Source organism: Chrysochloris asiatica, unplaced genomic scaffold (assembly GCF_000296735.1).
Source record: "Chrysochloris asiatica unplaced genomic scaffold, ChrAsi1.0 scaffold00024, whole genome shotgun sequence".
In the NCBI taxonomy this organism is placed as follows: Eukaryota; Metazoa; Chordata; class Mammalia; order Afrosoricida; family Chrysochloridae; genus Chrysochloris; species Chrysochloris asiatica.
The window spans coordinates 15,186,950-15,204,683 of record NW_006408542.1 but is presented as its reverse complement, the minus strand read 5'-3'; the positions used below and the strand labels follow the sequence as shown (position 1 = coordinate 15,204,683).

Sequence of the window (17,734 nt, the reverse complement as noted above, 5' to 3'; positions counted from 1 at the left end):
AACAGTATTTGCAGAATTTCTAAAAATAAAAGCAACATTCCCAAGGTACAGTTAAACTAGTAGCTGCAGGGGCACACAATCACAGTAATCTCTCCTTTACTGTTGGACAATCGTGCGCGAGTGTTTCCATTAGAAACGTATCCTGCTTTCAGCCCTGCAGACTTTTACACAGCCCACATTATGAAGCCTTAGTACAAATAAAGAAAATGGATACATTAGCAAATTCAAAATCGGCATGTCTCTTTTTCCTTTTTTTAATGAAGAAAAGAAAAATTGGGTCCAGGCAGAGCAAAAGCATTTAACAAATACAGCTCCAATGCCCCTGCACATTAGGTTAGACTGGTTGTCAGAGGGCTCTCTAGAATAGTTTCTTCACCAACCCTGCCCCCAGGTGCTCGCTCAGTCACTGTACTTCCAGGACGTGTCCTCATTAAGGTTTTTGTTTCCTCCTCAAGGATGTGGTCACTCCCATGGCTCTGCAGACCCTACTGCCTAGAACAGAGCCTGGCACTGATGGGCACCCAGAATGCCTCGTGCTCTTCCCCCTCCCAGCTCAAGCTCTAAGACTGGCTTTTATGTACATTTGAAGGTGTCCTCCACGCAAGCTTCATAAGGGATTAAAAGATGTCACTTTGTGTTGTCTTCATTGCTCAGAGCTAGGACATTGGGGGTTGAGACCTGAGCTATCCTTCAAAACACAAAGGCATTTTCAAGTTTCTGTCAGGAGGCGAATGCTGTCAAATGTGTGCTGAGAACGTGAAACTCAAGATGGAACTTAACTGAGCTCAATATGAGTTTAAGGTGTCTGTGCGAATATGGGATAACCGGAAATCAAGAGTTATTTTTTTAACCAAGGGAGGGAATAGAGCTTTGAGCACTTTGGAGAAACAGGAATGCAAACATCCAGTTTTACAAAAAGACAAGATAGTCATGCAAACAGTAAATGTGAGCACTGTTACTAGGAGGTTGGGAGGTGCTCTCCAACTAGCGAGTTGGTGTGTGTTTAAAAATCTCAACTCACTGCTTGAACATCATTGTTTCAATTGCTGCTGCTCACATGGCTTCTAGGCTGGGCTTAGCCTGCCTATCTCTCCACTGAAGCTGCCTCAGAGACCATGTAATATACAGATTGCTTGAAATAAAGGACCAGTCATTTTAACAAAAGTGAGTGAATGACATAGCTTGAAATTTGAATTACCTAATTCTTGTCAATACAAATGTTTCGGCATAAGCATGGGTTAACCAGCGACAGATTTTACCACTTCCCCTGCCCCCCAGCCCTCTGGATCACGTCCTCAGAATTTGCTTGGTGCTCCAGCCCCAGGGTGAAGCCAGGGCTCCCAAAGGCAGTGGTGCAGAGAGCTTGTGCTAAACCCCTTTATAAATGAATGGGTCTTAGTAGAACCCCTAACTCTAGGTCTGTACTTAACACTTGGATGTTATGTTGACTTAAATATTGTGGTGATGGCTGTTAAGTGCTGTACAGTTAGTTCCAACTTACAGCAAACCTATATAGGGTTTCCAAGGAGTGGCTGGTGAGCTTGAACCACCAACCTTGTAGTTCGAACACACCTTGCAGTCTAGCGCATTAACCCACAGCCCCACACCAGGACTCCAAGTTATAAATTGTTAAATCTGGAATCAAGACGAGAATAGCTTGGGGGCCCAGGAGGGGACGGTCGGATACAAGATCTACCTCTATGAACCAGACCAAAGAGACTAGTTTGACCCATGGCATGATTGTGATTTACATAATCTCTACATAGGAACACTGGAGTCGTGGTGTGGCGCTGTGGGTTAATGTGTTTGACTGCAAAGTCGGTTTGAACTGCAAAGTCAGTGGTTCAAGCTCACCAGCTGCTCCTCGGAAACCCTACACAGAGTTGCTGAGTTGGAACTGACTCAATGATACTTAATAACAACATAGAGGAAAACTAAGAACTAACTGGCTGGCTATGTGCTATCAAGTGGCTACTAGCGAGTATAGGGTTTCCAGGAAGCAGCTGGTAGGTTTGAACTGCCAATCTTGCAGTTAGCAGTCCAGTGCTTATCTTACAGTACCACATTAGGACTCCTTATTAGAACTGTTGTTGTAAGTGCCATCAAGTCAGTTCCAACTCATAGCGACCCTGTATAGGATTTCCCAGGAACAGCAAGTGGGTTTGAACCACTGATCTTGCATTTCAAACTGACCTCGCGGTCCTGTGCTTTATTTTACGGTGCCACACCAGGATTCCTTTTAAGAACTAGAACAGTAAAAAAAAAAAAAATAACACCAGTAAATATTTGAGTCAATATAGGTGATTTTTTTCTGCTTAATTAAAATTTCCCCAATCAGGGACACTAAAGTCAATTGGCATAAGATAGTCCTGGTGTGTCACTGTAGGATAAGCACTGGACTGCTAACCATAAGGTCGGTGATTAAAATCCAGCTGCTCCTTAGAAACCCTACACAGAGTCACTGTGAGTTGGAACTGGCTCAATGACACTTAACAAGAAACCCTGAAAGACAATATTCTATATTTTACTTTGGGGAGTAGTGACTGGGATCTTAAGTTGGTGAGCAGCTATCTAAGGTGCAAACTACTGGTGTCTCCCTATCCACAGCAAAGAATAGTGAAGAAAATCAAAGATGTAAGGAAATAATTAGTTCAAAAGACTAATGGAACACGTGAACCTCAGCCTCCACAACCCTGAGACCAGAAGAACTTCATGGTGCAAACTCAGCCAACTGCTCTGAGAGGGATCACATTAGAAAGTCTTGGAAACAGTGGGAGAGAACTAGGGAACAAAACTCAAAATCATAAAAAAGACCACGCTTAAAGTAGAGACTGAAGAAACTCTCAAGACTACGGCCCTGAGACACATGTCAAGCCTGAAAATGAACTCACACCCACAGTGATTCTAGTCAACTTTCAGCCAAAGGACAAACAGGCCTAGAAGATGAAAAGTGTCACCAGGGAGGCACACACTTATTAGATCACATGATCAAAAGGGCAAAATTGTCCCAGAGATAAAAGCTCAGAAGGCATGGAGGGGAAATGCTAAACACAGGGAGGCAGTAGGGAAAAATGCAGTCACATTGTGGGAACTGCGATCAGAGTCGAGAAACAAAATGGAATTGTTAAATGGAAAACCAGTTTGCTCCATACATTTTCACCCAAATCACAATTTTAAAAAAGTGAAAACAAAACAATTCCCAGTCAATGACATAACTTGGAATTGTTGTTGTTGGTTGTGGGTGCCTTTAGGTCACTTCAGACTCATGTTGTTAAGTGCTGTCGAGTCGCTTCTGACTCATAGCGACCCTGTATAGGGTTTCCGAGGAGTAGCTGGTGAGTTTGAACCACCGACCCTGGGGTTCAAATTGACCTTGCGGTCCAGTGCATTATCTCACAGCGCCACACCAGGACTCATAGTGACCCCCATCTACAACAGACGGACCCACTCCCCGGTCCTGTAACTCCGTCCTCACTCTTGTGTTTGAGATCTTTGTGGCAGCCATTATGACCATCCATCCTGTTGAGGGTCTTTATTCTTAACATTTGAGGGCTTAAAATGCAAATTTAAAAATCTTTGCCTTTTGATCCAGGGTTTGCCAACTACAGCTTTAGAGTAAATTGAGCCACTACTTTTTGTTTATTTTATTTTTTATAAATACTGTTTCTTTGGAACATAGTCAAGCCACCCCTTCTTGTGTATGCCCTATGACTGTGTTTACTACAAAAGAGCCGAGTTGAATAATTGCAGCACACTATATATCCCACAAAGGCTAAAATATTTACTATTTGACCCTTAGCAGAAAAAGTTCACATCAAATTTGATTATCACAATCAATAATGATAATAAAGCATTACCTTTGGTATTTACAAACAGACACATCTCAAACTATATGCAATAAAAAGATGAAGAACATCCCACCTTCCCTAGCCTCACATGCCCGGGGGGGTGGGGGGTGGGACACATTTTAAATAAAATTGATGCCCAGGTGCCAACCCAGACCAGCTGAATCAGAGTCTCTGGGGGAAGGGAGTTCACACTGACATCTTTGAAAGTTCCCAGAATGGAGAGCCACTGGCTCCAAAAGTTAAAGAGGGATCACTGAGTCATTGCGGACTTGCTGGCAACTGGTGGCTTGGTTGTAGCAGGGCAGCATGCTAGAACATGTCTCAAACTTGAATGGGTACACCAGTCCTCCAGGATATTCTTAAAATGAAGATTCTGATTTGGGGAGTCTGGGTGGGCCTGAGATTCTGACGAACTCCCAGGTGCTTGCTGCCAGGTCTTGCCTGTGGTGAGCTTCTACTATTTGTCTCTCAAACATCCTGTTTTCCTTTACTTTTGGTTCCAGGTTCTAACTTTCCTTTGGAAACAATCTTTCCTCAGTCATAATATGCATCTTACCATCCAATGCCTGCCTGCTGTGAATGGGTGGGGGCAGGTCCTGAAACCCTGCCAGACCAGTAAAATGCAGTTCTAAGAGATTTGAGTTGACTTAACCTCCATAATCCCCTTCTCCCCATCTTCTTGAGCATTCCTGGGCATCCATGCTTTGCAGGGGCTGCCTTGGCAATGGCTCAAGTCTTGCCTTCCGCCCTCCAACTACTAAAGGCCTCAAGAGCTCTTCTGACCCCTACATGTCTCCACCACATAGGGGAGCCATGTGCCTCCGTGTCCTCACTTTATAAAACATTGTTTGGAGAGTTTAATGATGCCTCGCCCATGAAAAGCATTTTGCTCAGTAGTTGGACCAGAATAGATGCTCAATAAATACAAAATGTTTTCAATACAGGTTTTGGAATCCATATTCCACACAAAAAGAAGGATGCCATTTTGTTATGTTTTAAAAGATTGCTTTCTGTATTGAGAGGGGCTTCACAGAATTTGGAGACCCTGGAAAATGCGGCCAAACCTTTGGCTAGTTACTATGTTATTGTTCCCTCTGGGCCCTATCTATTCCTGTATAGTCTACTCAATTTTTACATAATTTCTCCAAAATTCTCTCTCTCTCTCTATATATATATATATGTATATATACATATACACACACACACACACACACATATCAATATGAAATAAATTAGCAACACTGTAGGGTGCCACAGGTTTTCACGTGCCCGGTAATGGCAAGCTCTGGCCAGTGAGCAGAAATCCTTTTCGACTGTCTTTATTCTACTACCACCCTGTGGCTAGTTTGTGCCACTGCAGCCGGATGTAGCTGAGCATCTGTATCATCATTGTCCAAATTGTCCCCAGGAAGGGGCTCCTTGGGAAGAAGGGAGTGCAATTGGAGGGTCTGCACAAATCCCCCATCAGCAGGTGGGTATCACCAATCTTGTCTCGACTTCTGTTTGATGAACTTTAAGGACAAGTAGTACAGGATGATGAAGCCGCCACTGATGCTGATGAGGATGAGGTAGACGGCATAGAGCGGGTATGAGTTCAGCTTCATGGCACTTACAATCTGCAGGCACAAATCTTCAGTGAGTTCAAAACGTTCAGGTGAATGTTCACCCATTTCGTGAAAAATAAATGTGAGTTCAAATAGGAGGCCCCTGCACTACTTACTGTATCTCCTGAGATGGGGATGGTAAGGTTACCCATCTCCAGGTAATAAGTGCGTCCTTTAAAGTGAATCTGCATCAACCCTTCAAAACACCACCGGAGGAAAGACACTTTGGAGATCCACGCAGGCACTGGAGACAGGGAGAGTTGGTTTAGTCAGGACCCGACCCACTTGCTCCCCTGGAGGTTGCACATTTACCATGGCCGAAAGTCTCATAGAGAGAGGGCTGTGATAGCTCTGAACCAGTGAAATCAAGAAGGGGGACAGAGAACACAGAGAGCACAGAAGGGCCCACTTAGGCCACTGGGATGGAACTGAGGGGTTGTGTGTCTGAGGGTCCATCTGCTCGTTTGTTCATAAACTCATGTTAGCACCTACCACATGCTCCCTGCTCAGAACTATGGGCTATGGGAGACTCAGCAGCCATGTCAGAGCCCCGTCAGAGGTCTTGAAGTCGTCTCCTAGGTGGTGGATACAATAAACCATGCCCCGGGGTAGTTAAGAAAGGCCTCGAAGACAGGTTAAGTAGAGGCTCACAGTACACAAGGTGGGGAATACATTGTCTTAGAAACGAGCCAGGTGTCCTTGGTTATACAAACAGTTAAGCACCTGACTACCAGCTGAATGTTTGGTGGTTCAAACCCACCCAGAGGAACTTTGGAAGACAAACCTGGAAATCTGCTTCCAAAAACAGTCAAAGCCTTGAACACCTTCTGGAACACAGTGCTACCCTGCACATATGAGGCTACTGTGAGTCAGAATGGACTCGATGGCAGTGAAACATCAGAGAAGAGGTAGGTGCAGGCTTGCAGATGAGAACAGGGAGTGAACAGGAGACGTCAGAGAGCTGGGTTGAGTCAGCAGGGCAGGAGCAGCGCCCGCAGAGTTTGAACAAGACAGTTACATGGATTTGCATGTCAGAAAGTCCACTGCCTGGGGTGAGGACAAGGAGGACCAGAGTTGTAGAGACCAGACTGCTGCCGCAGCTCAGCATCAGGTGACAGGGGCCTGGAATGGAGGACAAAGTAAGGGGACATGTCAGAAAGATTTGGGAGGCAGGAGTCCCAGCGTGGTACCAATGATCAACAGATTCAGCTGCTAAATGAAAGGTTGGTGGTTCAAGTCCACCCAGATGTGAAAGAAGAAAGGTCTGGTGATCTCCTTGTGAACAACCAGTCTTTGAAAACTTTATGGAGTACGGTTCTACTCTGACAAACATGGGGTTGCCATGAGTCACAGTTGGCCTGATGGCACGTGGCTACTGATAAGAGGCAGAACAGGACCTGGTTTGCTGGTGAAAGTAGAGACTGAGGGAGTAAGAGAGCCAAATGCTATGGCCAAGTGTCAGCTGCAGGCTATGAGAAGGTGGCATTGGCACCTTCTAATGGAGACTTCCCCGTGGGCACAGGACAGCTGGACAGGCTGCTGCTCCTATCCAGCTGAGAGTAGGCTTCATCCAACCCCATGAAGCTCCGTGGGGAGGGTCAGCAGGCCTCACCTGTCCACATGTTGTCCAAGCTTATCATGAAGCCCCCAGTGAGGTAGCAGGAGTTGTAGAGAGCGTTGCCAAAGAAGGAGGACACGTGGAAGGTGGGCAGCAGGGCGGCGGTACACAGGGCCATGACCCTGCAGCAGAAGACCACCAGCCACAAAAGCAGGAAGTGCAGCAGGAAGGGCTCAGGACCCGGCCGGAGGTTGGCCAGCCAGTAGGTGGGCATCCCGTAGATAATGATGTAGGCGCAGTGCTCCGGGAGCTCCCCCAGGATCTACAAAGAATAGCCTGAGCAGGTACGTGGAACCAGTGCCTTCACTGACCATTATTTTAAAAACATTTCAGGGTTTCTTATTGTTGTTTGCTGTTAAGTTGATTCTGACGCCTAGTGAGCCCAGGTGTTCAGAATAGAACTAGGCTTCACAGCGTGTTCAAGGCTGTGGCCTTTTGGAAGCAGATGGAAAGGCCTCTTCCAGGGAGCCTCTGATTACGCTCCAATCGCCAACCTTTCATCTTGTAGTTGAATGCTTACCCACTAGTGCCACCCCAGGGACACATATGTTTAAAGGCAGTAGCCCCCAAAGATGTCGGCCTTCCCTGCTCACAGTGACCAGGCTGGCTCAAGACAGCTGTGGGTGTCCCTGGCACCCCCCTGGGCTCCCTGTGAGGCAGTTTGGAGTTGTTTCCCACAGAGAGGCAGCGTGGCCAGTGAAAACCGCAGTAGGGGTGGGGCTGATGTCTGCTCTCCTAAGACCCAGTTTGAAGTCCACACTCTGTATGCCTGGACCTGATGCTGTGTGGCCTTGTAACTGCCACAACCTCTGTGAGCCTCCAGTTTGCTGGTATGAGAATAGTAACACTTGCGTAACCTGCTTTACGGCACTGGGTAAAGCTCCGGGGGCAGAGAGGAGGAGAGATAAAGTGTGGTAAGTCTTTCCTACTTTTTTTTAAATATTAGGTTCATGTTAACCAGAAAATTGTCATTCCTGATCCTGGGCCTTCTTTTAAATGTTTAGAAAATATCAAGACTCTGGCCCTCTGCTAGCACTGTGACATCTCCACACACAGATTGTGCACAACCCTGAGGAGATGGCCAGTTTCCCGGGCTTTGCCTGTCAGGGTCAGCCCCCACCCCGAGTGCCCACTGGTTCTCAGCCCTGACCCGTCACCTTCGCAAAGAAGTAAGGGCCTGCCGAGTACAGCCCGTCCTCAAGCTCATAGTAAAGCATGGCCCTCTCCGAGTGACCTAAAATGGGCAAACAAGAGAAGAGAATGAAATTAGTTGACAGTGTCTGAATCCCTCTTCATACAACTAAATGAACCCTGGCGGCACAGCGGGTTAAGCGTTGGGTTACTAACTTCATGGTTTATGGTTCAAATCCACTAGCCACTCTGAGAGAGAAGGATGAGGCTGTCTGCTCCTGTAAAGATTTACAGTCTTGGAAGCCTGAACGTGATATTCTTCTCTGTTGTATAAGGTCACTATAAGTCAGAATCGGCAGTGGGTGGTTCTATTGTCTATACTTGCTATCTTTTGAGTAAAACCATCCTATTGTGGATGTTTGGTCAGATGAGTCAGGTCAGGGAAAGCCCTTCATAGTTTGTGACTTGTATGTACGATGCTGCCAAGTCTAAGTACTACCAGGGTGGGGATGGCTAAGACTCACTGGCAATGTGCTTTCATTGGCATACTAACACAGATGTGCAAACTGTAAAGCGATGATCAGCTAGCTCTTACTTCACAACCATAATGAAATTATTCAACAAAGTTTTCAGCAAATCCAGGAACGCAGAGGAACTCCTGGTAGTTAAGCAGCTTTGAGAAGGTGGGGATACCCTGAATCTGGGGGACTCACATTTGGCGATGACATCCAGGATCACATTGAAAGGGATGAGAGCACCGGTCATGAACAAGAGGGCAGCCATGTCCATGAAAGAGAGCTTGATGTCCCCATGGCCATAGTAGAGGAATCCTATGATCAGGGACATCAGACAGGCCTCCGCCCCATGGATGAGAAGGGTGGGCAGGTCTCGGAAGTCATTAGAAATCTGACGACTTGAAAAATAAAAGAAACAGGTGCCAAGGGGACGATATACACCAGCCCTGGAGGCTTTGGGAAAGTAACTTACTCTCTGTAAGCCTCAGTTTTCTCATTTGTAAAATGGGGACAATAATACCCATTATCAGAGTCACTGTGAGTACTAAGATAATTGTTAAAAGCATCTGCCCCAGAGTGGGTAATCTATAAATGATTATTATTTTTGTTATCAATTTGTCAGCCTTGCAATTTTTTTACTTAAATGATCCTAAGGACAAAATTAATCAGATGTATGGATAAGGATGTTTGTCGTAGCATTGCTTGTAATAGCAACGGCCTGCAAATGCCCTGAATGGTTACAATAGCCAAAAGGTAGAAACAACTCAAGACTATCTGTTAATGAATGAGTGAATAAACATACAATACAATAAAATATGACTCAGCTATTAAAAAGTATCAATGTCCAGGTATATACTACAATGTGAATAAACCTTGAAAACATTATGCTGAGTGAAATAAGTCAGAAACACAAGGACAAATACTGTACAACCCCATTTCAATGAAATATCTAGAATAGACAAATGTATAGAGATCAAAGCTGATCCGAAGTGGCTAGAGGTTGAGGGGAGGGAAATTAAGGACTATCTGCCTAGGGTGATGTAAAACGTTTAGAAATAGTGGTGGCAGTTGCAAATGACTAGCGAAATTAATGTTGCGACATCTTAGACTTAAAAATGGTTAAAATGACAAATGTTTTCTTATGTATATTTTGCCATAACTTTAAAAAAAAAATGTCTCTAGTAGGTAAATGAATTATGAATACAGCTATATTGTGTCAAGAAAAATGAGGAAGAGCTACCCAGGTGAGAAGTATGTTGTTGTTGTTATGTGCCATCGAGTAGATTCCAACCCATAGAGACCCTGTGTAGTGTTTCCAAGGAGTAACTGGTGAGCTTGAACTGCCGACCTTGCGGTTCAAACCGACTTTGCAGTCCAGTACATTAACCCACAGTGCCACACCAGAAGTCAGGGTAAGAGATATAAACACTATTATTGTAAGTGAAAAAACTGGTCCCAGAACAACATGCAGACTATGGATTAAAATGTTGATACGTATACAGACACACACCAAAATGTTGTCTCTAGTTTTCTCTGGGGGCTGGTGCAATAGAGGACCTCCCCTTCCCACTTGAGGTTGTCCTGAATTGTCACATGACCCAGTGAAGAGATTTTTATTTCATTTGAAGAATAGAAGAGGTCTGTGAGTACTGATAGTTCTGTATCATGCTGGGAGCTGCCGTTGGTCTCAGTAAGACTGTTTATCCAAACAATTCTACATCTTACTTCCTCCTTCAAATTCACTTTAAACATCAAAGGCTTGGTTTGATGCGACAAAGATGTTCTGGGAGGAAATGAATGGACGGACAATTACCGGATCAGCATGGTAAACTGCTGCACCACCCCTGGCAGCTGGGGGTCCGTGGGCATCTGGAGGTAGTGGGAGTCTGTCAGGCAGCTGGGGCTGTGGGAGGCAGTGCGGACAAGTCACTGGTAGCCCCTTCAGCAGGAGCTCAAACCCTAAATGCCCAGCCCCCTTACCTCTCTGCACTGGGGCCCACGCTGATCTCCCGCTGACCTGCTCTCCACAGAAAATCATCAAAGTCACGCACTTTCTCTAGAAACAAGGCTGCCAGTGACTGAGCCTTCTCCCTGGTGGCCACCTCCTGCTCTCTGCTGCGCCTGTCGATGCTGGTCAGGTCCACTGGAAGCAGAAAATGTGGGCTGTGAACCACCCACCTCTCCAGCAAGGGGCCCTGGGGGCTCTGGCCCGCTCTTAGCATAGAACATTTCCAGGGCAGGACAGAACGAAACAGGAGGAGCCATCAGAACCACATGTCTAGGTGTCAGGATCCAGCTGTTCAACATGAGGCCTCGCTGCTGGGGCTGCCTGACCAGGAGAAGGTGGGCTGGCCAGGGCTCCTGGGCAGTTCTATTCCTCACTGGAAATGACCACTTTGGCTGATGGTGATTTGACTACCCAAAGGAGAGCAGATGTGGGCTGAGGTGTGCAAGGGCCCACCTCTTGTCAGTAGAGGCATATCTCATTTTATTGCACTTTATAGATATTGTGGGGTATTTTTTGTTTTGTTTTATTTTTTAAACAAATTGAAGGTTTGTAGCAAAGACTGTTTTGAGCAAGTCTTTCCAAATAATTTTTCCAACAGCATGTTCTCATTTTTTGTCTCTGTGTCATATTTTGGTGGTTCTCACAATTACCAAACTCTTTTATAATGCTATCACATACTTAATAGATTATAATATAGTGTTGGCGTAACTTTTATATTTATTGGGAAACAAAAAAATTGTGTGACTCGCTTTATTGCAAATGTGCCTTATTGCAGTGGTCTGGAATGGAACCTGAGGTATTCTTGTGGAGATCTCTGAGGTATTCTTGTGGAGATCTCTGTGAACCTTTAGTCAATTGCTCTCCCAGAGAGCAGAGGGGTAGTTGGCAGACCAGATGGAGGACCACCCTGATGCACCCACTGAGAGGCTTCCTGGGTGGGCATTGGCAGCTCCAGCCCCTGCTCTTGCTCTCCTAGAAACTCTGCCTTCAACTACCAAATCCCCACATGATCGGAAAAGGCAAATCCCTCCCAGTCCAACTGGGGTCTTCCTAAGCCCACCTCACGCCAACCCTCAGAGTCTTCTTCTCAGCCTCCATTCCTTTTGTAAAGCCTGGACTCGGCTGGGAGTTATCTCTCAGCCTCTCTCTTGTTCCTTCATCCCATTTCATAACCAGACAGGTCATGTCCAACAGGGGTCTTGTAAACTTCGGCTATGTCCCTCCTTCCCCAGTGTGTAGGTTGCAGATCAGAACACCAGATTCAGCTATGGGCATTTAGGAGTCCCTAGAAGGCACCATTGGCTGCTGAACAAAAGATTGGAAGCTTGAGTTCACCCAGAAGTTCACCTCAGAAGACCGTCTTGCTGATCTACTTGAGAAAAATCAGCCAATGAAACCCTATGGAGCCCTGTTCTACTCTGGCACACATGGGGTCACCATAGGTCAGTCAACTTGACAACTGATACTAATCTAGTCAATGTGAGCATTTGACCTCTCTTAACCTCTGTCTGAGGTTACTTCAGGTCTTTCCCCAGTGGCTAGGTTGGCATGTGCACTCTGCCCCCTTATCTCCAGATGTAACAACTGGATTGAAGATGACATGCTGACAAGAAACTAGATTGGCCCCTGACCCCAGGGAAGGAGGGTGAGGACTATGTGAGTTCATGGATGGTATGGTAAGGGTGAGGGTTGGCGCCTGGACAGACTGGCCCGTCTTCCTGGGAGATGGATGGAGGATGCTGGTGAGGAGGGCATAGGAGCAGGGACAGGGATCAAGGCTGGGAGAGACATCCCAGGTGGAAGGCCGAGTTCTGCAACCAGGCAAGCAGGTTGTTTAGCACTTTGGACTCTGGTCTTATCTGTAGAGATGGGGATGTCCTTAACTTGGCAGGGTGGGGAGGGTCAAAGGGAGAGACTCTGGTCTTCGTGCCTCTGGTCCTCAAGTAAATGATCCTGTGTCCATGCTTAGTGATGAGGTCTCCACTATACCTTGCCATCTGGGAGGTGAGTTGGACTCCTTGACCACTTTGGCCCATGAATCAAGGTCAAGGTCATGCACTAGGTGGCCTCTGGGCCATGGTTCAACTGCACCACCAGTCTAGCAGTCACTTGACACTCAGAGTCCATAATGGGTAACTAGGAGGCATCTGTCCCCACAGGAATGAGGGGAAAGGTTCATGCTTCCCTCAGGGCCATATGCTGAGGACTCAGAACTTGAGCAATTTTCATATCTAGAGATTCACTCACTGGCCAAGGTCTGAGGTAGCATGTACCTCGGGCAGGCTCCCTGCCTCTGAAGGGCATCAGAGCTCAGTTTTAAGATTTCATCACGGCTTTCTGACCTCAAATTCCTTAAAATTGCCTACAGAACCTAAACAAGGCCTCATTCTAGAAATGAAACTCAACCGTCTTGAATTCTATCCCCTCTCTGGAACACCCAGAGTCTTTTCTTACCCATATGGAAGTGTGGCTATTTTTCAGAAGCTGCTTTTTGCAAATTCTTACTTCTAGCAGGTGATACTTGGCAAATGGACCTATGGCTTACACTGCCCTCTGTCCACCACCTCCATCCTGGTTCCCATCTCCTACAGCCTCTGCATGTTTCTCTCCTGGGTCTTATCACTCAGTTCTGATGGTACTCGGGGCTGTGGGGAGCCCCTGTGTATCGGCCCCTCTGGCTTCACCACTCACCGTAGAAGTCAGCAGGATTGCTGTATCGAGGGCAGGGGTAGCCGATCTCCGTGAAATATTGGACCATGTGCTGGGCAGCCCCCAAGTAGATGGTGGTGCCAGATGTCATCAGGAGGACCAGGTCAAACAGCCGGAAGATGTCTGAGCGGGGCTGGTGGAGGGAGATGAGTACTAGCCTGTTGCCTTTGGCCAGCCTGGACAAAGTCTTCACCAGGTTGTGGGCAGTGAAGCTGTCAAGCCCCGAGGTGGGCTCATCCAGAATAAGAATGCCTTCCCAACAGAGAGAGGAGCCTGGTGGGTTAACCGCACACTGGCCAGGCCAGGCCACGCCAAGCCAAGGTGGACAACATAAGTCTCTTCTTCCCCAACCATCCCCCGGCTCTCACCTGGGTTCCACAGGAGCTGTACCCCAATGCTGACTCTCCTTCGCTCTCCCCCAGATACTCCCCTCACGTACTCGTTGCCCACTCGTGTGTTGGCACACTGCCTCAGCCGCAGCTCCGCAACCACTTCATCCACCTTGGGGCAGGAGAGAGCCTGCTGTGTTAGATGTCACCTCCGAGGCTGCAAGACCCCTTGGTGACACAATGGTTTGCATTTAGTTACTATTCAAAAGGTTGATGGCTCAGACCCACCCAGGAGTTCCTTGGAAGAAAGATCTGACCATCTGTTTCCGTAAAGATTCCAGCCAAGAAAAGCCTGTGGGACAGGTCTACTCTATCACGTGGGATCACCGTGGGACAGAATTGACTCGACAGCAACACATCTTTTCTTTTTTAACTCCAGGGCCGGAAACATTTTGATTCAAATTTAAAACGCGTGCTCCCTTGGTTATTTATTAAAGTGAATGAGGACAGTTCCCACAGCAATGTTCACATCCCTGAGTTTTCTCACAGATGTGGAGTGATATCTGTGTCCTGGGCACAATGGCACATGTTGGGGGACATGGTCATATTCTGAAGACAAGACAATTGGGGTCCTTGTACATACAGAGGCTCAGAAAACAAGCAAACAGGCAAATGAACAAAAGTGGAGGGTGAGATTTGGTGGCAGATGGTGGAGAGCTAGCTGCTCAGATACCACCTGTGGCTAGATGGGTCTTGGTAGGACAGGGAGGGATGCAGAGGGACAGGAGACGGTGGCTTCTCGGACCCTGAAGGTTACAACCGGGGTCAGGGAATTACCCTTTTGTCCCGCTGGGCCTGAGAGAAGGTTCTGGGCAGGCGCAGCTGGGCGACGAAGGCCAGGGTCTCCCGGACAGTCAGGTTGGGCAGCAGTTGGTCATGCTGGCGCACATGGGCCACACACTTCCTCACCAGTTGCGGCGTGCTAGGCTGCCCGTTGATGTAGATCCGACCAGACTTGATCTTACCACCATGGCCTCGGCCAGTGATCACGTCCAGCAAGGAGGCCCTCCCATAGCCTGTGAAGTCACCAGAGACATCCTGAGAGCAAAACTTTTGTGGGACAAGGTTAGGAGCCACTGCTTCCTGCTGCTCATCTTCTAACTGGAGCACCTCTGTCCTTGCAGAAGGAACCAGCCCCAGGGCAGGTGGCTGGGCTCCTAGGCCTGGGTGGGGTGACCCCAGTACTTCCACTGGAGCACCAGGCTTTTGCCTGCAGCCAACATGAGCACTTGTGGATAAGGCAGCGCTCTGAGCCTTCCCCAGCCCACCCCTAACCAGCAACCTCTCTCTCCCAGCAAGGCTGGCGTTAATTGCACTTTGAAGCATAACTATTTTGGGCTGGCAAACATGCCAGCAATGTCTCGTCACTCAATATCATTTGACTCAGAAGCTAGTTTTGTGGGCAGGATTAATTTGGAGCATTAATAAGGTGCCTTTTAAAAAATGCAAAACCAGAATTTATTTTGAGAAATAAGGGAGGGGAGAATAAAACAAAACCAGTGAGACTTGATATGGAAATGATTTTCCAACTACATCACAGTGTACACGTGTGGTCTGAGTACACTCATCCTGCTTGCATTTTTCTCAGTGATGTTCTTTACTCTCTCAAAAATGGTGAATGCCATTCACTTCCAAAGGGCGAGGGAAAAAAGCATCCGATTACACATCTTTTTCCAAAACATTTGTTCCCTAGGCATTTTTGGACTAATTTATAATGCAAAATGGGGTTAGGCTCTAAGAATACTATCCTGCAAACAGACTGGAAATGAGCTGTGTATAGTTCTACCTTCCTCCAACCCCCACTCCCTGCCCCATGTAGAGGCATTTTGGTTTCTTTAATGTGTATTCTCTTTGGAATGCAGTAAATTCATTTTCCAAGTTGGTTTTAAACAAGGAAAGTGCCAGGGCTTAACAAATACCACACAATGACTCCTCCTTGTCACTTGCCATCTGCAGGCAGCTCCAACGTCTCCAAAGAGACAGTCTGGTGCAAGAACAAAAAACCCTCATGAAACTAGAAGCCTTCCTACATGATCCTTCTCTGACCAACCAGAGGCTCTCTAGGTTGGCTTGTAGGGTACCTTGGTAAAGGTCCCTGTGAACTTTGGTGCAGTTTAACAGCCAGAGAGAAACCAAGAGAGGCTGTAATCCTGCTCTCAGCCTCGGACATGGGGTCCAGGCTCTGGGAATGCAGGGGACCCCCAGAATAAGGAAGATTCCACTCAGAGGGCAGGAAGGCCACATTTCCTAATAAAACTTTGTCTTCCCAGAGGAGGATTCCTTGTGCATTTGAGCAGACCCCTAGGAACCAGGACAATACACCCACAGACAGGCAACGCCATCATGAAAGGGCTGTTGTTGATAAGTGCTGTCAAGGCGGTTCCGATTCATAGTGACCCTGTATAGGGTTTCTGAGGAGCAACTGGTGGTTTTGAACTGCCATCATTTTGGTTAGCAGATCAGGGCTACAGCTCCACACCAGAACTCCTTGAATGGGCTGGAATCTCTAAATCAGTACATTTACACGGTAGAAAGCCCTTATGGAATCCTGATTCTGCACAATAAACTAAGATGTCTAGACTGTTTTCAGTTTATTTTTTTTAAATGTATGGCTACCATTCTTGCATGTATGTGTGTGTGTGTATGTGAGAGAGAGAGAGAGAGAGAGAGAAAGAGAGTCAGAGGAGGCATAACTGATAAATCTGTCTCAGAAATAATATTAATTTCAGCCAAGTAAAAAAGCTGACTTGAGGACTACTCATTATAAATCCTGCACTGAACTTCACTTTCCTCAACCCTAAATCAAGGACTCCTGGTGTGACACTGTAGGATGAGCATTGAACTGCTAACCATGAGGTCAGTGGTTCAAACCCACCAGCTGCTCCTCAGAAACCATATACAGGGTCACTATGAGGCAGAACTGAAGCAATGTCACTTAACTATAACAAACCAGGGCACTGTGGGATAATGCACTGGACTGCAAGGTCAGTTTTAACCACAAGATCAGTGGTTCAAATTCACCAGCCGCTCCTCAGAAAACCTATACAGGGTCGCTATGAGTAGGAACTGACTCCACAGCACTTAACAACAGCAATACCTGCATCATGGTAGGTAACAAGTATTAACCAGGTAGACTCTAAGGCTTTATGGAGGTGCCTGATACGATCCCAGGTGTCCCCAACATGCCCAATCATTGAAGAAAAGAAAGATGTCACAAGAAAAGGCACTACAAATTAAAAACAAAAATAAAACAGGCCTATGAAAAAAAAAAAACTTTTTTTTTTTTCTATGCTAAGTTAGAATTGCAGTTGCAGGGCCGGAAGTGGGAGAGGTTTAATGACTTTTGTTTGTAAAGCATGTTACAGTTACAAAGTGCATTCATACATATTATCCCACTTGATCTTTGGCTAGACAATAAACAGAACTTCTCTATCAGAGGACTAAAAATTGGAAACAGGCATTTAAAAAATTGAGTAATCTCTGCTTTTGGAAATGATTAATTAAAATGTAAAAAGTGCTGTTTCTGAAACTATGTTAGGGTATCACAACAAGGAGCAGCTTAATCTGAGAATCAGGAGCCAAAGTTACAATTCCTGTGCGGCATTAAATGTTGTGGTGTTGTAGGATAAGCACTGGACTGTTAATAACAAAGTCAGTGGTCCAAACCCACGAGACACTCCTCAGAAACCCTGTACAGGCTCACTGTGAATCGGAAGTGACTCAGCACACTTACCAACAACATAGGTGAACCACTCAACTTCTCCAAGCTTTAGCATCTTTCAAAAGAAGGTGTGTGTTTGGGGGTGTATATATATGTTGTTGTTGTTAAGTGCCATCGAGTCGGTTCCAACCCATAGCGACCCTGTACAGGGTTTCCGAGGGTGTAAATCTTTATGGGAGTAGAAAGCCTCA

The 17,734-nt window shown here is 46.5% G+C and overlaps 1 protein-coding gene across 1 annotated transcript in view; it reads right to left on the bottom strand.

Annotated features, from left to right (window-relative positions):
* Positions 1-5,326: 5,326 nt before the first annotated feature.
* Positions 5,327-17,734, bottom strand: part of ABCG8 (ATP-binding cassette, sub-family G (WHITE), member 8) — a 26,227-nt gene continuing 13,819 nt past the window's right edge. Inside the window, exons 4-13 of the mRNA XM_006839465.1 lie at positions 14,600-14,838; positions 13,802-13,934; positions 13,416-13,685; positions 10,697-10,859; positions 10,530-10,619; positions 8,915-9,114; positions 8,228-8,304; positions 7,065-7,332; positions 5,569-5,696; positions 5,327-5,464 (exon numbers count right to left, since the gene is read on the bottom strand). Of these exons, the coding sequence (XP_006839528.1) occupies positions 5,327-5,464; positions 5,569-5,696; positions 7,065-7,332; positions 8,228-8,304; positions 8,915-9,114; positions 10,530-10,619; positions 10,697-10,859; positions 13,416-13,685; positions 13,802-13,934; positions 14,600-14,838 (1,706 nt within the window). The remainder of the gene's footprint in view (positions 5,465-5,568; positions 5,697-7,064; positions 7,333-8,227; positions 8,305-8,914; positions 9,115-10,529; positions 10,620-10,696; positions 10,860-13,415; positions 13,686-13,801; positions 13,935-14,599; positions 14,839-17,734) is intronic.